This window comes from Heloderma suspectum, chromosome 6 (assembly GCF_057233095.1).
Source record: "Heloderma suspectum isolate Gila_16-S chromosome 6, 16-S_ref, whole genome shotgun sequence".
Lineage (NCBI taxonomy): Eukaryota > Metazoa > Chordata > Lepidosauria > Squamata > Helodermatidae > Heloderma > Heloderma suspectum.
This window is the reverse complement of record NC_139463.1, coordinates 6,110,101-6,133,905: the sequence shown is the minus strand read 5'-3', so window position 1 is coordinate 6,133,905 and position 23,805 is coordinate 6,110,101. Positions and strand designations below refer to the sequence as shown.

Here is a 23,805-nt window from a genome sequence, read left to right as displayed (position 1 = left end):
CCCCCCTGGCTCAATGCTTATCCACATCTATCCTTTATAGAGGCCAGCGCTGAACTAATTTTTAAAAATATGCAAGGCTCTTTTCAGTGGACACCGTGAGCTGCATGAGATCTTCCATCTGATGCAGACTTTCGTTTCTTCATAATCTCCGCTTTCATTTTTCTGGCCCTCATGGATATAGATATATGTTTGAGAAAGATCACGGCTTTCAGAAGGCCCAGAAACAAAAGGATTCCCAACGCAGTTGTCATGCTGTGGGGTTCTGATGGGTTTTGCCATCTCCCGTTGGTTTTAGCCCCTTTGCTTCTGTTCCTCAGATTCCCCAAACCTATGTCTCCTTGCCTTCCCCCTCCTCAGACCTTATAGAAATAGTTCAGGATCCACAAAAAGGCACTATGCTGTTCAAATTATATGAATCTTTATTCAGTTTATGATTCTGTGGTCATATTCATAAGTGTTTAGCAGTTTTCCTCCAATTCCTCCACTGAGATACAGTGGAGAAGGATCAGACTCTTCTCTGCCCTCAAAATGTGTTCCCATAATTTCCCCGAAAACTCCTCCCCAGCGCTTTGTCTGTGTTTTCCATTGTTCTTTAGTCCCTGTTGAAATCTTCCTCACAACTGTACCATCAGAAAGTTTGCCCTCTCAACCCAGAATGTTGTGTGTTGGTCAGTTTCCCTACATCTGCCAATTTGCATGCTGTTTTCTGCTCACTAGGCGTTTTGCTACATGCCAAATCTGGGTTTCTATTACGTGCATTTTCTTTTTTTGGTGCAAAATTCACAGGGCACAGTAATAGATCAGCTGTTCCAAGAGACCTCCTTTTCTCTGTTGGAGACATGAGAAGGGGAATGAACCTTTGATGCCATGGTGGAGAAAGCCTGACGCCCTGTAGAGGGACCTTTCATGGCCCAGTTGGGTAGAAAAAGCTGATTAAAGAGACTGTTGTGAAAAAGGAAAATAAAAAAAACAAGAAAAAAGTGTGTGTGTGTGTGTGTGTGTGTGTGTGTTTGGTGGGGGATGACTCCCTTTCTGTGACTGAAAGCAACTTGGGCTTAGTTGCTGTTCTTAGTTGCTGTTCCATGATGCCCTCATCCATATCACTTTTTTCATTCACCTTTCATTATTTTGTTTCCCTACCATCTTCCAAGCCCACCCACTGCTCTGGATTTTCACATTCACTTGGGTTCCTCTTTTAAATTCTGTAAAGCCCCCTGCTCCCTTCTCCTATAACTCCTGTGTGAAGGAAAAATAAGAGTTCCCCATGGTTCCTATAGCAGGCGTGTTGCCTTGAAGACTTGGGACTAGGGAGTGAAGTACTCACACCTTGCTATAAATAGCCCTGCTATCGTGGCTGTGGACTCAGAGGACGTCGCAAGCTAACTGAGGTTTGAGCCAGGGCAGTAGTTGAGATGGAGGCTCTGGGAAAGGCATCTTGCAGGATGTGGTGTTTGACTGTAATTACAGCTTATTTTTACTTAGGCCCGCCTGACCAAGAAGGCTGAACTGAGTACCCTGGGTGCCTGTACAGCCTGTTCAGCTGAAATCATTCCTGGTCCCTCTGCCGGCTTATAGGGCTATGTCTGTGAATGCAATAGTGCAAGTCTGTGAGTCAGCTGCACATCAGGGCTGTATGTGACCCACCCAGTGAATGTTTGTTGCACATAGATGTCTGCACTCTGAAAGCAATCTCTTACAGTCTCTTTCCACACTGTGCTGTTCCTCACTGAAGAGTTAGAATCTGTATTCCAGCCTCTTCCTCTTACTGCAGACCTCTAGGAGTTAAGAGTGCAGATGTTCTCCTGGTCAGCCCCAACTTACGGGCTGTGATCCTGAGATAGTTGTGGTCCACAAAGCTTCCTCATATATCGCAACGAGCACTGCAGAATAGAGAGTACATACATAGTTCTCCTGTGTTTTCCCCACTCCCTTTTTGTTTAGGAATGGAGAAGAGAGAGGGGGTGGGATAAGAAACACTCGTCATTTTTGCATATCAGTTCATTTACATACATGCAAATTTAAAATGTCCACTGGTTTAGATTGCAGCTCTACTTTAAAAAAAGGGTTCTAGGAGGCATGCAGATAAATACAATAAAAACAGGATGCCTGCTTTCAAACCGATCCATGCACTTACACTATGTATAGATATCTTAAACCATTTCAAAGAGCGAGATGGAGCAGGGGATCCCCACATTTTGCTGTAACAAGCCTAATTAAGTCCAGAAATAAATACTATAAGCCTTCAATAATTTAACTTAAAAAGTGGGTGGATAGGTGAGTAGGTAGACAGGTGGGCTCTTACGATAGGCATTGAGGCCAGACATAGTAGAGGGAAAGAACATGGTGTCCTTTAAGGGATTAAAACCTTGGCAAAATTGAGGAGATGCTCCAATGGTCACTGCCACTATCAGCCAATGCAGGTCCACAGCTACCTTTCCTACAGAACAGCTCTTCAGTCCAACCTCCTACTCTAAGGCAGAGTAAGCAAAGCACCACTCAACCCACCAGCCCACACAGATCAACTTGTGGGGAGGTAAGTAGTAGGGCAGGGTGCCTCCTAGCCTAGGAAGATATACACAGAAAACTGTGGTGAGAATCTGCCAGAGTAGTTCTGCCTTCCCTAGCAACTGTGCCAGCTCCGTGGTTTAGGGTATGTGGGGTAAGGAAAGACACTGCCACCAAAAATACCTTTCGAAAGAGAACCAAATGGAATTCCTACTCATGTGGGCTCATTAAAAACTGCATGGCGCATTTCACAAGAGTTAGGGTGATTGGCCCACAGAGCCCTGGCCTGATTCCAGGGTGGGTAATTACAATTTGCCTCCTGCAGTTCCCTCGGCTATGCTAATTGGCAACAATTTCCCCCCTTCCTTCCTGACCTAAACTCTGCTATTGCACTGGTAAACAGTGGCTGACAATTTTGATAGCAGGCAACATGGTGATTCCACTATCCGGGAATGCCACGAAGTGCTTCAGGATTTTTTTCATAGCTGTATTGGTAGATAATGTGTTCATGCTTTTCACAGAACATGGTGTTACCACATGTCTAAATGTTTTGGGCCCTCCATGGTCAGATATTACTTCATCCCCCATGTCCTTCTGAATTCTCTCTAGAGCATCTCCTTGATTGTGTTATCTGTGCACTTTTTGAATACTGAGGACAAAAGGAGAGGGGTTCTGCAAGAACTGCTTTACCGTTTCCAACAGCTTCCAGCCAGATGTTCCTTGAAAGCTTCCCCAGAAGGCAAGAAGCTGATGGCCTTCTCCAGTTGTTGTTTTGTTCCCAGCTTTCGGTATTCAGAGGTATAGTGCCTCTGTGGATGGAGGTTCCATGTTGTTACTGTACTTAATACTGATTGGCTATGTCAGGGGTGGGCACCTTGTGGCCCTCCAGATGTTTTGGCCTACAACTCCCAGAATCCCTCATCACTGGCTATGCTGGTTAGGGCTAATGGGAGTTGTAGGCCTAAACATCTTGAGGGCCATAAATTGTCCACCCCTTGGCTATGTCCTCCATTACTGTGGCTGTTCCAAAGTTCAGGAACTTTCTTCCTATTAACTTTCACCATATTCCATGTCTAAGCATCTGTCAGGAGCCATGTAGTGGTTGTGGATAAGAAGGAACTGGGTGGTTTGACCATGTCATGTCACACCTTGTCTTGGACCCACAGGCAAAATCTGTATGTAAAGGGGGACCAGAACTCCAGCCATCTCCATTTTGGGTTTCCTGTTGAGACATAACCCTTTCCTGATGGTGTTAAAGCTGTCTGAACTTCCCCAAGATTAGTTTGAGCTTTGTTGACTCCTCCCTGCAGGCACATTGCTTCCTGTACAGCTGTGCTCATAGCATCAGAGACAGGAGAAGACTCCAAAGATTTGACAGGTTTAATCCAGGGTGCACATTTTTGAGAGTTTTCCTAATCCTACAGGGCTGAGAAGCAGGCAGAAGGACTGACAGCCTGCTAGGAAATTGATTGGAGATTATGTCAAACTGGAGTAAAATGCTTTTTAATTAAACCTGGGGCTGTGCTGTGATGTGTAATTAGATTTCAATCATAATGTCTTGAGAATGGGAGATATTCTCCATCCGTTAAATGTGGATTTGTGTGCTGGCTTTGTAACTGTGTACAGACAAAGGGCAGAAATTGCATTGTGAAACTTAGCAGCAAGACCCAAGAGAGAGGTTGAAAGCAGGAGAGATAAGGTCTTGGGACTGTGTCCATGCTATAGCAGGGAAAAACTTGTTTCTGTGTGTGGGTAGGGTTGGGGGGAAAGCAAACATGGAAATTCTATTAATTTCTCCAGAGTAGGGTCCTGGATGGAGACATCAGATCCAGGCTATCCTACAGAATGGTTCTCTCTCCATCCTCACCCCCCTTATGGGTATGTGTTTGGCTCCCAGCAGTGCCAAATACACAACTTGTTCTGTGTGAAAGGAGGCAGACGACTAAGCCTTTGATGGAGAAAGGCATCTGAAGCTGGTAACCAAATCCAGAGCCATCACAGACACAGAGAATGCCTGTTTAAACTGCAGCAGTAACTGCCAAGCTGGAAAGGATTTATCTTTCTCAAGCACCATCACCATCAGTAAGAAGAAGGGTGTGTGTGTGTGTGGTTAGGGAAGATAATAGCTGCAGGATAGACACAGCCACTCAGAGGAAGAAATCAAGTTTAGTTAGCATCAAGACTGATTTGTGATGCCTCTGAATATTATGAAAGGGATTTAAAAACACACACTAGGTTATATACCCAAGATTAGTTACACTTTAACACACTTCTTTAACCACTCTGTCATATTCACAATGAAGTGGCAAAAGGATGGATTTTTCTCTCCCCTGCTCTTTCAAATAATGCTTATAGGTGAAGGATGGTTTCTAATCTGGGTTAACAACTCTAGTTCTTCAGGATTAACATGGGACACCCAAGATGTCCCCACACATGACAGGGGAGGGGCCATGGCTCCGTGACAGAGCACATACACAAGATCCTGGGTTCAATCCCTGGCATTTCTAGTTAAAGAGGAACTTGGGTAGCTGAGCCAGTAGAGGCCTCTGCCTTAAATTTGGAGCGCTGCAGCCAGACAAATGTTCTGACTCAGACTAGTTAATTTGGTGGTCTAATCTGAGTTTGAATTTGCACCTTTGCAACCCAGTGGGTCAGAGGATAAAGCCCGATCAGTGTGAAAGTCCACAGACTCAAGATTCTAATTGAAACAAATCAATTAGTGTATTGATACACAGTGCTTAAAATAATATTATCTTCATATAGAAAATGATATTAACTTGAAGACAGACACAGTAACATTCATATTTAGAAAATATTATAACCTGTCAGAGAAGGTAATAAGAAATTAATCAACCAATCAACCAACCAACCCACCAACCAACAAAACAATACAAATGATTTAAAAATGGTGTAAGAATGGTATTGAAATGTCATTAACAAAGCAATCAAAGCAATTTCAATATTAATCCTAGGCCTACGTCTTCCCCTAGCCCATAACTTGACTATTAATAGACTATGATAGGCAAAATTCATATCTACCAATCCAGTGCAGTGGGCCTCAGATCCTTCCATCTCCATGAGAGCCTGTCAGCACAGTGAGACAGAGGTTCCAACTGTCTCCAGTCAAGCCATACCAGCGGGAAAGGAAATGGAAAATATCCAAAAGTATCCCAAAGAAGAAGGGAGCAGCAGCAGCAGAAGCCACTGTATGTGCCCAGAATATATGAAGCAGCCCTATACTGAGTCAGATCCTGGATCCATCTAGCCGGTATTGTTGACATTGACTGGCAGCAGCGCTCCAGGGTTTCAAGCAGGGTTTTTTCCAGCTCTACCTGGAGATGCTGGGGATCAAACCTGGGACCTTCTGCATACCAAGCATGTGCTCTACCACTGAGCCGCAACCCCTCCTAACATCTCTTTATATTGATCAGAGGCAGGAGCAGATTCCTGTGCCCCATCTTTTATGTCAGTTTCCTAACCTTGCATGAACCTACACAAGGCATATCTAGGGAGAAGTGTAACAAGGACCCTGCTTTTCTGCATATTTTGGGAGAGGTCAGTTTGACATATGACACATCAATACATAATTTCAGCTCATTCTTCCAAACATTCACATAATGTTAGGAGTCCATGTCCTCTTTAAGCCTGTTGTGGCTTCTACTGTTAGCATCTTATTAGATATGATGCTTTCCCCTCATCAGGTTTTTATCATCAAGTAAGATGCCAAAAATGCAAAGAAATCGAGGAAATCAACAGAATGGGAAAGACTAGAGATCTCTTCAAGAAAATTGGAGATCTCAAGGGAACGTTTTGTGCAAAGACGGGCATGATAAAGGACAAAGAAGGCAGGGACCTAACAGAAGCAGATGAGATTAAGAAGAGGTGGAAAGAATACACAGAAGAACTATACAGGAAAGATCTGAATGTCCCTGATAGCCATGATAGTGCGGTCACTGAACTTGAGCCGGACATCCTAGAGAGTGAAGTCAAGTGGGCCTTAGGAAGCATTAGTAACAACAAAGCTAGCGGAGATGACAGTATTCCAGCCGAGCTATTTAAAATCCTAAAAGATGATGCTGTTAAAGTGCTGCATTCAATATGCCAACAAATCTGGAACACTCAACAGTGGCCACAAGACTGGAAAAGGTCAGTTTACATTCCAATTCCAAAGAAGGGCAACGCCAAAGAGTGTTCAAACTACCGCACAAAGAGTGTTCAAACTACCGCACAATTGCGCTCATTTCACATGCCAGCAAGGTGATGCTCAAAATCCTACAAGCTAGGCTTCAGCAGTATGCGAACCGAGAACTACCGGAAGTACAAGCTGGGTTTCGAAGAGGCAGAGGAACTAGAGATCAAATCGCCAACATTCGCTGCATCATGGAGAAAGCAAGAGAATTCCAGAAAAACGTCTATTTCTGCTTCATTGACTACGCTAAAGCCTTTGATTGTGTGGATCACAACAAACTGTGGCAAATTCTTAAAGTGATGGGAGTACCAGACCACCTTACCTGTCTCCTGAGAAACCTGTACGAGGGTCAAGAAGCAACAGTAAGAACCAGACATGGAACAACCGATTGGTTCAAAATTGGGAAAGGAGTACGACAAGGCTGCATATTGTCACCCTGCTTATTTAACTTCTATGCAGAGTACATCATGAGAAATGCCGGGTTGGATGAATCAGAGGTCGGAATTAAGATTGCTGGGAGAATTATCAACAACCTCCGATATGCAGACGATACCACCCTAATGGCAGAAAGCGAAGAGGATCTCAAGAGCCTCTTGTTGAGGGTGAAAGAGGAGAGTGCAAAAGCTGGTTTGAAACTCAACATTAAAAAAACGAAGATCATGGCATCTGGCCCCATCACTTCCTGGCATATAGAAGGGGAAGAAATGGAAGCAGTGACAGATTTTATTTTCTTGGGCTCCAAGATCACCGCAGACAGTGACTGTAGCGATGAAATTAAAAGACGCTTGCTCCTTGGGAGGAAAGCTATGGCCAACCTAGACAGCATAGTAAGAAGCAGAGACATCACCTTGCCGACAAAGGTCCGTCTAATCAAAGCTATGGTTTTCCCAGTAGTAATGTATGGCTGTGAGAGCTGGACTATAAGGAAGGCTGAGCGCCGAAGAATTGATGCTTTCGAACTGTGGTGCTGGAGAAGACTCTTACGAGTCCCCTGGACTGCAAGGAGGTCAAATCAGTCCATCCTAAAGGAAATCAACCCTGAGTGCTCATTGGAAGGACAGATAATGAAGCTGAAGCTACAATATTTTGGCCACCTAATGCGAAGAGAAAACTCCCTGGAAAAGACCCTGATGCTGGGAAAGACTGAAGGCAAAAGGAGAAGGGGACGGCAGAGGATGAGATGGCTAGATAGCATCACGGATGCAATGAATATGAACTTGAGCACGCTCCGGGAGAGAGCGCAGGACAGGAAGGCCTGGCGTGCTATGGTCCATGGGGTCACGAAGAGTCGGACACGACTGAACGACTGAACAACAACAAGATGCCAAAGTCTCACACTGACTGTCACTAAGATTCAGCAAAATACCAGGCAGCCAGCACAGAGCTGGATTTTTTCATTGCTGTCATCCATTTTAATCCATCATGGCTGGTCTGATATCTGTTGAATTCAGTGGTGTTCTGGCCCTAGCATGAGCAGACCAGCAAGTATAAGGCAACTTTGTCCCAGTGATAGGAAAGACATTTTCATTATCACTTGGGAATCTCATAATGTATGTTGACAAGATAATTTCTCCCACTATAAAGTTTGCCCCCACTTAATACAGGAGAAGACACACCCAGCCTGCCTAGTTCACACAGTAGTAGCAAAGAGCTCTGTGGTGGTAATGCACTTCGACCAGGGGACATCTGTTCATAGGAACCCTTTTCCTACCTAGCCCTCAGCTGAATTAAAAAATGCATTTGTGCAACTTCAGAACTGCATGTGCAAAGTCATTCACGCATATGCATCAACACTGAGAGAGGAGTATAAGGCACTTTTGATGAAACTCCTGCAAATTCCCTAATATGGGGTGTTGTACATAGAGCTCAGTGAAGCCATAAGCTATGCCGTGCAGGGCCACCCAAGACAGACAGGTCATGGCGGAGAGTTCTGACAAAATGTGGTCCACTGGAGAAGGAAATGGCAAGCCACTCCAGTATTCTTGCCAAGAAAACCCCATGGAACATATCATAAGGCTAAAAGATATGACACCGGAAGATGAGCCCCTCAGGTCGGAAGGGGTCCAATATACTACTGGGGAAGAGCAGAGGGAATTTCCAAGTAGCGCCAGAAAGAGTGAAGCGGCTGGGCCAAAGCCAAAAGGACACTCAGCTGTGGATGTGTCTGGTGGTGAAAAGAAAATCCGATGCTGTAAAGAACAATATTGTTTAGGAACCTGGAATGTCAGATCAATGAATCAAGGTAAGCTGGAGGTGGTCAAACATGAGATGGCAAGATTGAACATCGACATCTTGGGAATCAGAGAACTAAAATGGACAAGCATGGGCAAATTTAATTCAGGTGACCATTATATCTATTACTGTGAGCAAGAATCCCTTAGAAGAAATGGAGTAGCTCTCATAGTCAACAAAAGGGTGGGAAAAGCAGTACTGGGGCACAATCTCAATAACGTTAGAATGATCTCACTACGAATCCAAGGCAAACCATTCAACCTCACAGTAATTCAAGTCTATGCCCCAACCACTGAGGCCGAAGAAGCGGAGGTTGATCGGTTCTATGAAGACCTACAACACCTTCTAGAACTAACACCAAAAAAAGATGTCCTTTTCATCATAGGGGATTGGAATGCTAAAGTAGGAAGTCATGAAATCACTGGGATAACAGGCAAGCATGGCCTTGGTGTACAAAATGAAGCAGGACAAAGGCTAATAGAGTTTTGCCAAGAGAACACGCTGATCATAGCAAACATGCTTTTCCAACAGCACAAGAGGCGACTCTACACATGGACATCACCAGATGGTCAATATCGAAATCAGATTGATTATGTATTTTGCAGCCAAAGATGGAGAAGCTCTATACAGTCAGTCAAAACAAGACCTGGAGCTGACTGTGGCTCAGATCATGAGCTTCTTGTTGCAAAATTTTGGCTGAAATGGAAGAACATAGGGAAAACCACTAAACCATACAGGTATGACCTAAATCATATCCCTTATGAATAGATTTAAGGGATTAGACCTGATAGACAGAGTGCCTGAGGAACTATGGATGGAAGTCCGTAACATTGTTCAGGAGGCAGCAACTCAATCCATCCCAAAGAAAAAGAAATGCAAGAAAGCAAAGTGGCTGTCTGATGAGGCTTTACAAGTAGCTGAGGAAAGAAGGGAAGTGAAAAGCAAGGAAGAAAGGGGAAGCTATATCCAACTGAATGCAGAGTTCCAGAGAATAGCAAGGAGAGACAAGAAGGCCTTCTTAAATGAACAATGCAAAGAAATCGAGGAAAACAACAGAATGGGAAAGACTAGAGATCTTTTCAAGAAAATCGGAGATCTCAAGGGAACGTTTTGTGCAAAGACGGGCATGATAAAGGACAAAGAAGGCAGGGACCTAACAGAAGCAGATGAGATTAAGAAGAGGTGGAAAGAATACACAGAAGAACTATACAGGAAAGATCTTAATGTCCCTGATAGCCATGATAGTGTGGTCGCTGAACTTGAGCCGGACATCCTCGAGAGTGAAGTGAAGTGGGCCTTAGGAAGCATTACTAACAACAAAGCTAGTGGAGATGACAGTATTCCAGCTGAGCTATTTAAAATCCTAAAAGATGATGCTGTTAAAGTGCTGCACTCAATATGCCAACACATTTGGAACACGCAACAGTGGCCACAAGACTGGAAAAGGTCAGTTTACATTCCAATTCCAAAGAAGGGCAATGCCAAAGAGTGTTCAGACTACCATACAATTGCGCTCATTTCACATGCCAGCAAGGTTATGCTCAAAATCCTACAAGCTAGGCTTCAGCAGCATGTGAACCTAGAACTACCGGAAGTACAAGCTGGGTTTCGAAGAGGCAGAGGAACTAGAGATCAAATCGCCAACATTCGCTGGATCATAGAGAAAGCAAGAGAATTCCAGAAAAATGTCTATTTCTGCTCCATTGACTACACTAAAGCCTTTGATTGTGGGGATCACAACAAAATGTGGGAAATTCTTAAAGAGATGGGAGTACCAGACTACCTTACCTGTCTCCTGAGAAACCTGTACGAGGGTCAAGAAGCAACAGTAAGAACCGGACATGGAACAACCGATTGGTTCAAAATTGGGAAAGGAGTACGACAAGGCTGCATATTGTCGCCCTGCTTATTTAATTTATATGCAGAGTACATCATGAGAAACACCAGGTTGGATGAATCACAGGTCGGAATTAAGATTGCTGGGAGAATTATCAACAACCTCTGATATGCAGATGATACCACCCTAATGGCAGAAAGCGAAGAGGATCTCAAGAGCCTCTTGCTGAGGGTAAAAGAGGAGAGTGCAAAAGCTGGTTTGAAACTCAACATTAAAAAAACTTAAGATCATGGCATCTGGCCCCATCACTTCCTGGCATATAGAAGGGGAAGAAATGGAAGCAGTGACAGATTTTATTTTCTTGGGCTCCAAGATCACCGCAGACGGTGACTGTAGCTATGAAATTAAAAGACGCTTGCTCCTTGGGAGGAAAGCTATGGAAAACCTAGACAGCATAGTAAGAAGCAAAGACATCACCTTGCCGACAAAGGTCCGTCTAATCAAAGCTATGGTTTTCCCAGTAGTAATGTATGGCTGTGAGAGCTGGACTATAAGGAAGGCTGAGCGCCGAAGAATCGATGCTTTCAAACTGTGGTGCTGGAGAAGACTCTTACGAGTCCCCTGGACTGCAAGGAGGTCCAATCAGTCAATCCTAAAGGAAATCAACCCTGAGTGCTCATTGGAAGGACAGATACTGAAGCTGAAGTTTAAATATTTTGGCCACCTAATGCGAAGAGAAAACTCTGGAAAAGACCCTGATGCTGGGAAAGACTGAAGGCAAAAGGAGAAGGGGACGGCAGAGGATGAGATGGCTAGATAGCATCACTGGATAGCAATGAATATGGACTTGAGCACACTCCGGGAGAGAGCGGAGGACAGGAAGGCCTGGTATGCTATGGTCCATGGGGTCACGAAGAGTCGGACACACGACTTAACGACTGACCAACAACAACATAGAGCTTTGGATTCCTTCCCTGTAACCCTATTCTGAGGGCTCAGGGTAAATTACAGTGTGCTTTACAGAAACAAAATGTATTGGTATATAGGTGTGTTTTGTGCCTGTTACACTGATGTGCACAGTGATTATAGCACTGTGACTGCAACTGCCTCACTATCCCTGGCCACCAAAAGTTGGAATACAAATGGCTTCTTGCTACAGTGTGTTAGGTACGCAGGTTTGCCTTGATGCCTGGCCTCCTTGGTACTCAAAATGTCTTTTGCATAGATGTAAAGTGTATTTGCCTTGGTCCTGCCCAGCTGTACTCCTTTTCTGTGAGATCTTTGTATATACCAAAGGTAGCTGTTGCCAATAGTAACTGAGGAACAGGGTGTGACTGCCAGGCTCAAGTTATTTTATTTCTCTTTAGCTCTGTGCCTCACTTTTCCCAGCTGTGAAACGTGGACAGTGCCTCTGATTGTGACTCTGAACCCTCTGGTGGTTGCGAAATACTTGGAGGTAACCCCATTGCAGGGGCTAGCAGAAAGACAAGCCATGTGTGTTTTTGAATTGAATTTCTGTCTATGATTCCTTTGCTGTTTTGATCCCAAATATCATCCTGTCTTAAGCAACGTTGTATTTACTGTTGGTGTATGTTGCTGTTTTTACTAAAACAGAGGGAGAGACTGAGAGTGGGAAAGAGAGCTGCCTTGTGGCTCCTGGTTGCCAAATGGAAATTTCTCCCAAAAGGAAATAAATCAACATCAGCAAATGAGTTACTCAAAGTCGGCTGGAAAAGACGCCACCATCTTATAAGTGTCTCAAATCTATTTTATATAGATGAACAGCCTCTGCTACATCTGGCCATTCCTCAACATGGGCAGAGACCATGTCTCTTAGATCCCCATCAACACACACACACACACACACACACACACAGCATATATTCATTATAGAGTGAATGTACGTTCTTGATGTCACAATTTCTGCAAGGAAAAAAAGTACTGCTAAGGAAAATCAGCAGACATGATTCACTGAGGAATTGCCCAAATAATCCTGCTCTTCCCAGGCACATGAAGCACATCTCCCTCCCCTCCCTCTTCTCCTCCCGGCCCCTCCCCTCTCATAGACCATCCCTATTCTCCACCCTGGGTTTAGACATCTCAGAGAATAGGTTTCTGCCTCACACAGCCCTAGTGACAGCAGGAGGGAGCCGGAGCTGCAGAGAGCAAAGCAAGAGGCAGCACACATACGCACTCACGCATGCACACGCGCGCGCGCACACACACACACACAGGACCGGCTGATTGCTACATACTGTGTTTCAGAGACAGGATCCAAGGCTGGAGGAGCAGTTCCTGTGACTTGCTTTTGGGTCTCCTTAGTGGCTGTTGAGAAGCCGAATTGATCAGAATGGGATGAGAAACAGGACTTGCTATCCAGACTGATATCCTTGCCGTTGAAAAGAATTTGAGCATACGTCAGACCAAAATGCAACAGTGCAAAACAAACAACAACCCAACAGGCGACCGAGCAGAGCGAACCCAGGCTGCTGAATTTTTGGCCTCTGCCTCCTCCCCAAGGCACGCTCGAGGGCTGCAGATTTGTCACCGACCTGCTTCTGCCAAGGAACCAGAGCTCTTCTTCCCCCTGCTCCCTTCTTCCTGCTGTGAATTTCTTGGCTCGCACGAGGGAGTCCACCTGGCAAACATTTCTCTGTTAGTTTGACAGGAGACGACGTCCTTGGCGCAGAAATTCCGAGCACGTGAAGAGATGAGGCATGCCTGTGGATGGGACCTGTGGAAAATTGAGGCTCCCTAGGAGACTGGCCCTGTGAGGCCAAAGGTCAAGGGGGATCATGGGAGGGAAGCAGGTCAAATGGTGAGCCACCGACTGTTGCCGCTATCATTTAACTGTGTGTGGGGGGTGGTCATTCGTAAAAATGGGCAGGGGATGCAGACTTAGCTGCTGTGACCCATACAGTGGTCCCTCATTAGCTGCTCATGTGGTTGATTTTGTTAGCTAAGGAACCAGGCAACGCTGGAAGGAATTATGCAGAGCAGTTTTCCTGCACCATAAATCCTGCTGGAATTCATTTAATTTTCCAGACCCAATTTCTCTGCATTTTTAATATCGGCTGATGAATTGGGATTTTTAAAAAAGGAAATCAGATTCGAAAGAGTCAAATGCACAACCTCTCTTGGGAGCTGATGCCAAGGTGATGGGTTTCCCTTCCCCTAAAGCTCTTAACAAGCAGGATATATGATGAATGGAGATGACCTTTAACCAGTGTTTTGGGCTCCAGGTACACTTCCTGACGTGGTGGGTTGCTTTCTTTTCGAGGTGGTCTGATGACTGTCACTGGTAATCCATCGGCCAAAGAGCTGTAAATGGAACTGGACTGGCACGATTATCTCATGCCTTGTGAAACTACCTTGAAACTGAGCTGTGTCTGTAAGGTTGCTATTAAAATCCTGCTGTAGATGCATTTTGAAGTGTTGTTGAGCTTTCTCTTGTCTGTTAATCCCAAGGTTCTTTTTAAAGGGTGGGGGCAGATCTCGTACACAACTGAAGAGAAGTGTTATTTTTGTGGGCCAGCATTGCCAGATGACGTCTCCCAGTGTCTGTTTAGTACTGCCATCTCCCACCTGCACCCCACCTTAATCTCATTTCACCTTCTCTGGGCTGCCCTGTTGGGTTGCTACCTTTTAACTGGTCTTGCTCCTCTGCCTTTAATAGAAGCCTGCTTGATGTGCAGATTTTTTTTTTTAACGTTGGCAACCCTACTGACCTGTGTGACTTTTTCTGCCTCTCCCTATTAGATCAGGATGTTATTTCCATGTTGATGCCACAAAATGAGAGATGTAGAAGACTCTAAGATATCTTGATCTTAAAGAATCAGAACAAATCCATTCTGCTTCCAATAGCAGCCAGCCAGCTGCCTCTGGAAGCTCACAACCAAAATGTGAAGGCAATGGCATTGTCCTGTTGTTTGTTCCTAGCGTCTAGTCTTCCATGGCATATTGCTGCCATGCATGGAGGTTCCATTTAGCTATCATGGCTGGTCTGTAGGTTGATCCTAAAGAAGCTTCTGGAGTTGGACAGAGGGAGTTCCTTGTGTGTCAGCTGTGCTGTTTTGACATATCTGGCACGGCCAGGGACTGGGATGATTGCGCTGCTGAAGCCTCCTAGCCCATATTGCTGGGGTGGCGCAGCATAGTCGAAACCAGTGGTCCTTCAGAAATGGATGTACAAAATGCACAACTTCGAGTTTTGTGCTGCTACTTCCTGCATTTTTGGCTTGGTCTTAGCACAACTAGCAGTGTGGGAACCTGTGTTGAAGCTCTTGGATGCAGCCTACCTGGAATAGAATAAGTGGAGTGAGCTGAATTTTTTAATTATAGTACTCAAAAGGAATAACGCTGGTAAAGTCTTGATCTGTGAATTTAAATGGAACATTCTAAGAACAGGTCATCTTCATCCCAAGTTTATGAGATGCTTTGATATTACTAGTCGTGTGTGCATGTGTGCGCACATGCATGCACGCTCCATGACCTAGCTATTGCCATTCCAGCTGTGGAGGCCAACTCAAAAATGCTGGGAAATCAGGCAAATGAGTTAGCAAGCATCTTCTATCTTTGTTTTTAATCTATTCTGTTTTCTTCACCCTTTTTTCTTTTTCCTTTGTTGGCATTATCTTTTGTTTCTCTCTGTCTGGGAAAATGATACATTAACTCTTGCTCACACTTGCAAGGAGAAATTCTTTAGGGACATGTTAAATGGGTCAGTGAGTCTCAGATGCCTTTTACTGTTGTCTGGGTGATGGATATGGGAAGAATTTCAGGGCGGGGGGTGGAGAGAAAGTTTGAGTGGTTGGACTAGAATGAGCATCTGGAATGACTGACACTTAAAAAAGAAAAAGAAAAGCTTGTGTTCAAGAATGTAAGGCCAGATCATGACTTGGTGTCTTCGTCCCCATGGGAATTCAGTTTTACTAAAAATAACATATTTGACTTCTGGCTTCAGTTGTACATGGCCCTTAGAAACAAGGACCAAATGAGAAAACAGATACTGTGGATAGCCATAGTTAGCAACTTTCAACATCCAAGGAAAAAGTTGTAGCAAGAAGTGTTTGTAAGCAAAACTCCTGATGTACAGTGTAGAATAAGCTCCTTGACTTTTGGGGGTAGTGCTAGTCCTTGTGTACGCGTGCGCATGCACGTGTGTGTTTGCGTGTGTGTAAAAGAAATTATAAAAACAGTTTCTCCAGTAGCACTTTGTTTAGCTGCCAGCATTTTGGATAGATTTGGGTGGGGGTGGCAGTAGAAGTGACCCTCCTAATCAGGCAAGGGAGGCAGCTGTATCAGGTGGCAGATTCAAGTGCCACCAAGGGTAAATTTGACTCGTGCAATGCAATCCTTTGGGAAGCCTCCCTTTGCAATGGGCCTTTCAGAGGTGACGGATTATGCCCCATTATTAATGAGTAGAAAGGTGTTACCATTGTGGGTTTTCCAACAGCCCTAGTTGGAAGGCACAGTGACCCCCTCTGATTAACCTGTGATAGTATTTGGTGCAATTGACATTCTTGCAGAGTAACCTTATTTCACATCCAGAGTGATTCCATCGCTGCGAGTTTGCACTGAAAAGATTGGTTGCCTTCTCTCCCCTCCCACAGCCTCACATCGCCTAGCCCCATAAACAGTGCAAAGAGTGAGTCCAGTGCTACACCTTCAGAGGAGAAGGCAAGATTTGACATTGTTCGTGAAGAAGAAGTGGACACTAGAACAGGTAGGGGAGCAAACTGCCAACCAGCTAATAGTTCTAATTGTGAACTTGGAGATCCACATCAGTCACTTGGGCTGCTACAGTCTTCCACTATTTGAGAAACTGCAGATAGCAAGGACCATCTTAGAAGAGGCATTTCATCCCCACCTTCTCTTTCTCTTTCTCTTTCTCTTTCTCTCCCTCACACACACACATGCGCGCACGCGCGCACACACGCACACTTGCATGACTAGTATGGCCAGGCATGTACCATCTAAAAACAAGGCAAGTATGCTGCTTGCTTCAGAACTATTGTTTCTACTTGTATGTAAATTTAGTCTATTAAGACTCATACAATTAATCAACTGAGATTTCTTTAATAAGGTGACAGCCCTACTCTTGGTACCTCAGTTCAGGGCAGGAGCCTTATTCTTGCCCCGCAGCCAGGGCTGCGGGGAACCTTGTACCAACTCAGAACTGTATATATCATGCAGTAATGAAACATCCTTGCCATGCTATTTAAGGCAGGGGTGTTAAACATACAGCCTGGAGGCTGGGGGGCTTTGGGGGCTCTCCTGGTGTACCCAGTGTGCCCTGTAACACTGCTGCTGTCCTTCACACAAATTACTGAACCATTTTTCTTTCATTGGTGAAGCCAACAATTTTGGGGGTGGGGAAGATTGGGGTGTGTGTGCTCCTAGGTGGAGAACTTAGCTGTTTGACCCTCTCAGATTTTAGCTGTTTGATCCACCCCTGCCCTCATCTGTGGCCTAGGGTCTTCCCTGAAGAAGGCTCAGAAATGGGATCTGGTCAATAATCTGAGATTACTGGCTCTCACAGAACTATTTGGCATTTCTAAGGGCCTCTTCATAACATTTTGTAAAGTGTAAAGCTAAGATGCTTTAAAGGCAGAGAGCTATGACTGCATATACAGCTCCCGCTTGAATGTGTACAACTCTGCGTAAAATGTGGAATAGTCCTCAATGTTCCTGAACCAAATTGTTTGGGCATTTTTTTACACCCATGTAATCTTTATGTTGCTTTTAATGAGCAATCTGCCCGTCGTCCAATGAGCTCAGCACAGCATCCATGATTCTCTCCCTGCTCTTTTATCATCACAACTACCCTGCAAGGTAGGTTAGACTGAGAAAAAAAATGACTGGCCCAAGGTCACCCGGCGGGATTCACAGTTGAGTGCGGTTTTGAACCTGGTTCTCCATGGTCCTAGTCTGACACTCTAACCACTGCACCATACTACCTCTCAAAACTTTCCCACATTTGAAATTCAGATAATCTGCATTGGCCAGAATATACAGTTGATTTTGAAAACATATTTTTTATCCTGTATAAAAATAAGATTCACCAGGGATGCATTCCATATTTCAAAGCATGCTGACATGTCCTGTTAGAAACACCCTAGCTCCCAGATATAAATTGTGCAGCTTTCTCCCTGATTCTAGGACTGGTGTGAGTTTAGGGCATAAGCCCATCTGATTTTAAATCCCAAATCCACAGTGACTGGGACACATCTGTAGTGTCTCTGGGAGACTCGCTTGGTTGATGCTGTGAAAAGAAAAGAAAAAGGTCCCAGAGAAGTCCCTTTTTATTATTCACAGTGCAGGGAAGGATGCTTTGTGCTTAGATCAAGCGGCAAGAGGGGGAAAACCCTCAAACAAAAGTCTGAAATCCCCTGTCTGAGTGAGTCTGAATTCATAATGCACAGGAGCTCAAATAGAGCCTGGGAAAAGGGGGCTTGAGGTCTTTTGAGGCTTCCCCTCAGTCATTTGGAGTGGCTCTTTAAAAAGTATTAGACTGTACTTAGTTTGGGTTTTTTCCAATAATAACAAAAACAAACAATTATATGTAGCATTTCTATAAAGTTTTAGTGAGCATTTAAAGCACTCTACAACTTTATTATCTCAGTAACCCTTACAGCAGTCCTCTGAGGTAAGCATTTCCCAGGTAGGGAGGGGTGGGTTGAGGCTGAGAGATAGTTGTTTGCTTGAGATAATCTGATCAATTCATGGTTGCATTGAGATTTGAGCCAGGGACCTCTGGGCTGACCATGCATACTCTTACAATGCAGTTGTAAGGATGTTTACTTGGAAGTAAGCCCCATTGCGTTCAGTAGAATTATTCCCAAGTAATCATACATAGGATTGCAGCCTTAGTCACTATTCCAGTTCCACATGTACCCATCTGTCCCTGCTTTGTTTCAAGCAAATGTTATTGTCTCTAGAGAATTCATATATGGCTAGCATGATTTGATTGCAGTGGTTAATTGGGTCACATTCTCCTACTGTTAATTTCCAGTTATATAGTACTGCTTAATTTACAGTTGTGATTGTGTTTGGCCTCTCAGTAACCCTGTGAGGTAGGCCACCATGATTCACATTTCACAGGTAGGGGACCTGAGGCTTAGAGGGACTTGCCCAGGTGAAGCAGAACTTCATCCAGGTTGAGCTATCTAACCGCTTGGTTATATTTGGGGATAGCAGATGTTAACCACATCTGTTTAGCATATCTGTAGACCGAATAACATGGAAGGGATATGTTCCCTGCACAGAGTGTTTACAATCTGCATTAGATAGGTAGCCACCCAGTAAACAAGGGTGGGAGGAGAGACATTGGGGAATAGGTTTCAAAGTAAGAAGCTGTACAAACAGAGGAACCAGCATGCCATAAATTGAAGCTGGAGTGGCTTGCAGATGTCCTACTGAAAAATACTGGCATGGCAGTTGGGCCTTGAATGAATTGGCATGTTTGGCAGTGGGACAGAGACTCTGTTAGTGTGAATATAGCCTAAGCACCTGCCGATTCCCAAATGCAGTAACTAGAGTGAGACAGTTGTTCAGATTATTACAGTGCATCCACCTGAGATCTGAACCTTTGCCTAGCTGAGTTTTCCCCTTAGGACGTAGCATCCTGCTTGTGAACAAAAGGATACCCTTAATGGTAGAAAATTGTGATGGTTAGGGACTGACCTAGAGATATGTAGTCTATTATCTTCTCTCTCTCTCCTGCCCTGACCTCCGCATGTCTCTTTCAAGTGCAGAGAAAACTAAAGTTGTATCAATCCAGAGTTGTTCAATAAATGTTGTTTTGCTTGCAGAAGAGACAGGCTCTCTCTTTCCCTCTGACTGGCAGTCAAGGTGCCCTGCGATAAGCTTGGAGACTTCATGGGAGGAGCAGCTTCTGGAACAGCAAGATCACTTAGAAAAGGAAATTGAGGAAGCAAAGAAGATGATTTCAGGATTGCAGGTATCAATTCTTCCCCCTCCTCAGCCTGCATTTGTTCTGGTTTCTTTGCCAACTTTTAATAGCCACGCAGAAGTTGGTCTTGATGTGTGCACCACTGGTGTGGGCTTCAGAAGCTGCTGGTTCCGTTCCTGGCTCAACTACAAGCCTTCAGCAGTTTGTAAAAAGTGACTTTCAGCCAGTCCTGAGGTAGGCAGTTCTAGAAATCCTGACGCAGTCTGGAGAGGACTCCTTGAACTTTAATGCTAATTAATAAACGTGCTGAATGAATGCTGTAGCGCTGAGGTGGCATGCACACACAAGATGCACAGTAAACATTCACAAAATGGTGCTGGCACTGGGCTTAGGAGAGGAGGGATCTATATAATTCACCACACCAACTATGTTCTCAATAATTTGCAAGGAGTGATTGGATGCACCATCTTGGTGATGCATTGTTCTTCTCCCAGATGCAGAGTGCTGGGTAAATGTGGTATCCCTATGCCAGAAGTGTGATCTCGGGTGAAGAGGTCTGGGCTGTGCATATTGAGTGGGTACCAGGTACATGTTATTCTGCTAAAAAGAGAAAAAGAAAAAAGGGACATATAAAAAGACCTTTAGAACAAAGGAGGTGATACCTTCCTCGGATCAACAGCAGATCAAAGTGCTGGAATTCAAGTAGTCGCTCAGGGGCACAAAAAATCAAGGTTTCTAAGAAGCCTGAGGTAAATGGTGAAATTTGGGCTGCAATCCAGCGTGCTTCTACCTGGAAGTAAGCTCTGCTGAACACAGTGGGACTTCTGAGCAACCATGCGTAGGATTGCACTGTTCATGTTTTTCCTGACAGGTTTTTGGTGCAGAACTGTGATGCTGTTGCTCCACCTCTGGCCCGCCCCTGGCTACCTGAGCCACTTTCTTCTCTGCCTCTCTGTGGGAAGATCAGGCACTTTGCTCCTTGTGGCAAAGACTCTGAACTCTGTTGAGCAACAGGGTGTTCTGTTCTGGGAACTGTGCTGGTTTTGAATTGTAAATGTTTAGATATGAGTAAACAAAGGCAGCATTGTCCTCGCAGCATCAGGCAGTGCAAGCGGGGAGGGTGCATTTGCTACTGGCCTGTGAACAGGAGACACAAAAGGCTTAAAAGGAGGCAGCAGGACTGTTTGGTGCCCTGGTGAAATTTGGTGGCCTGATGTACCTGCTGAGTTCATGCACACCCCTCTTTATTTTTTTGTGCTCTGGGAGCCAAAGGAGGCAGCTGGTATTGGGGATGGCAGCTGCCTGGCATTGCTACCCCTTATCTCCCAGGAGGAGGGAGGAAGCAGCTGATCCCGCTTCCCAGGAAATTGGATCTGAATAGTCAATTTTCCCCTTTAAAGCCTCTAGATCTTGAGGGTTTGATTGAAGTTCCAGGGCTTAGTGAGCTCCTTATGGAAGCCTGACAAGTAGCAGCCCTGACTAGATATCCTGCTGGGCAAACTTTTGGAGCTTTGGGCAATGTGGAATACAAATGGGTAAGGGCTTGGCATTCTGCCAGGGTCGCCCACCCCACCCCTTGAGCTGAAGTATGAAACCGGTGGCCTTTGGAGCATGGACTTTCTGGATCTCAGTTGTGCTGTCCCTGCCAAAGGACAGCTGTATTCACTTCCAGCCCTCTCTCTGGAATCAAAAGTCAAAATAAATCCTGTCTGCAAGATAAAGGCCACTTCTTGCCTGGCAGCCTCCCTATTTAAACGCTTGCCGGCTCCTGTTTCCTGCCAGAGTTTTGGGGACCCCCAAAACAACCTAATGAGGATTGAATTTGCCCACTAGCCAGAGAATGTTGACTGCCTATTGAAGGGGGAGGGAACTGAAAACCTGTGTGTGTGTGTGTGTGGCGGGGCAGCGGGGCGTAGAATGGGAATGCTGGGAAAGGGCATTGCTCACTAGCTGGAACCCTGAACAGGAGTGCTCCATGGTGCAACATTTTGTTGCCAGTCCCACTTCTAATAACACAGTAGGCTAAAGGCCATGGAGTGTTTATGAACATTCCAACTGTGCAGGAAAAACCTTTCAGCCATATAATTTTGTAAAAACATAGGGAAGTAAAAGATCAATTTGGCTAGGAAAAGTTCTACATAGGACCACCACAGACATGTTATATACAGGCCATCTCTAAACTCTATGAAGTGCTAACGGAGATGTGGGGTTTCTTTCCTTCTGGAGGGGCCCCTGATTACCTTCCATTGAACTAGCTTAGGAACGTGTAAGCATGGAAGCTGTCTGGGTGAATACAGCTGTCTTCATAACCCTATCTGCAAACTCCAAATGTTCTGTGAAATACACCTGTTGGTTGAAAGGTTTACAGAAACCTCTTGATTAGTCAAGCGGATGGATCCAACTTTATCATGCTTAGTCTCCCAAGCAATAACTATTTTAACTTGCAGAAATGGGACGAGAGGGATATGGTTGTACAGCTGAATAGCGTTGTTAGGAATGGTGCATCCAACTAGGAACCAATCCATGGACACTAATAATTGACATGAAAGTCCAAAGGATGGATACACGAAGTAATTAAAGGAGGGACTGTGGCAAAGTCCGCTCTTTGCTTACAGCCCAGGTTCAGTCCCCAGCATCTCCAGTTGAAAAGATCAGGTAAGCAGGTAATGTGAAAGACCCCTGCCTGTACTTGGAGAGTTGCTGCCAGTCAGACTAGATGACAGTGGGATAGACAGGCCAACCATCTAGCCTGGTACAAGACAGCTTCCTTTGTTCCTAAAATTAAAATCCACTCGCTCCTTCTCTTTAATAGCAGTACACAAACTTTCAAGATTTCACAGAACTCTTCACTGGGCAGAGTAAAAAGGTAGTAAACCTTTAAAGTATAGACAGAGCAGTGACTGACCAAGAAAGAGATCTTGGGGTTGGGGTAGACAGCTCGACGAAAATGTCAACCCACCGTGTGGCTGCTGCGAAAAAGGCAAATTCCAAGTTAGCTGTAATTAGGAAAGGAATCAAAAATAAAACTGCCAGTATCATAATGCCCTTATACAGCTTGATAGTGCACCCACATTTGGAATGCTGTGTACAGTTAGGGATGTACAGATTAGGTAAAATCTGTTCTGTTTGTGTTTCGTGGATTGTCAGGTGCCTTTTGCTCTGTTGTCTGCCCATCCACGGGATCTGATTTTTTTTTGGTTTCCAAATTTGTGCAAGTTCACATTTGCGCTAATGCACATTTGTGCAAATTCGCATATGTGAAATGTGCAAATCCCCCCAGATGTGCATTTTCATGCTTTAGCCTATGGGGAAAATGTGCATTTTTGGCTGGGTTTTTTATTTTGCATATTTTTCTATGATGAAAATTGCACAAAATTTGGGAAAGTTAGAAAAACTGTCCATGAGTCCACAAAGTCTGCCCAACTTCCCCCCTGGAAGCTGGTCTGCTGTGGAATCTGTGGGTTGGATTCATGAAAATCCAAACTCATTTGGTTCTGTTGGCAGATTTCTCCGACATCCTTATGTACGGTTCTGGTCACTGCAGCTATAAAAGGGTATTGTAGAGCTGGAAAAAGTGCAGAAAGGGGCAACTAAAATGATCAAGGGTCTGGAGCAACTCCCCTATGAGGAAAGGTTACAACATCTGGGAATGTTTAGCTTAGAAAAAAGTTGAGTGTGCGGAGACATGATAGAGGTGTACAAAATTATGTGTGGTGTGGAGAAAGTGGATTGGGAGACTTTTTTCTCCTTCTCTCATAATATTAGAATCTGGGGTTATCCCATGAAGCTGATTGGTGGGAGATTCAGGACAGATTAAAGGAAGCAGAATAAGACTGTTAATGGAGGTAAGATAAGATTCTCATGGAGGATAAGCCTATCCATGACTACTAGTCGTGGTCACGATATGCTACCTCCAGTATCAGGGGTGGTACGCCTATGTACACCAGGTGCTGGAAAACATGACTGGGAGGGTGCTATTGCATTCATGTCTTACATATGGGTTTCCCATGGGCAGCTGGTTGGCTACTGTGTGAACAGAATGCTGGACTAGATGGACTGTTGTTCTGATCCAGAACGGCTCTTCTTATGTTCTTAGCAAGCCAGATGATAAGTGAAGACCTTCGCACT

General features: G+C 44.7%; 1 protein-coding gene and 1 long non-coding RNA gene across 6 annotated transcripts in view; one reads left to right on the top strand and one right to left on the bottom strand.

The window, feature by feature from the left end:
• The window catches only part of LOC146340411 (uncharacterized), a 31,163-nt gene extending 17,996 nt beyond the window's left edge, over positions 1 to 13,167 (bottom strand). The window contains exon 1 of the long non-coding RNA XR_014783692.1: positions 13,019 to 13,167. This is a non-coding gene — a long non-coding RNA (uncharacterized LOC146340411). The remainder of the gene's footprint in view (positions 1 to 13,018) is intronic.
• Positions 1 to 23,805, top strand: part of DIXDC1 (DIX domain containing 1) — a 102,699-nt gene that overhangs the window by 61,796 nt on the left and 17,098 nt on the right. For all 5 annotated transcript variants that reach the window (XM_084803489.1, XM_084803488.1, XM_084803487.1 and 2 more), the window contains 2 exons: positions 16,376 to 16,488; positions 19,577 to 19,725. In XM_084803489.1, the coding sequence (XP_084659615.1) occupies positions 16,376 to 16,488; positions 19,577 to 19,725 (262 nt within the window). The remainder of the gene's footprint in view (positions 1 to 16,375; positions 16,489 to 19,576; positions 19,726 to 23,805) is intronic.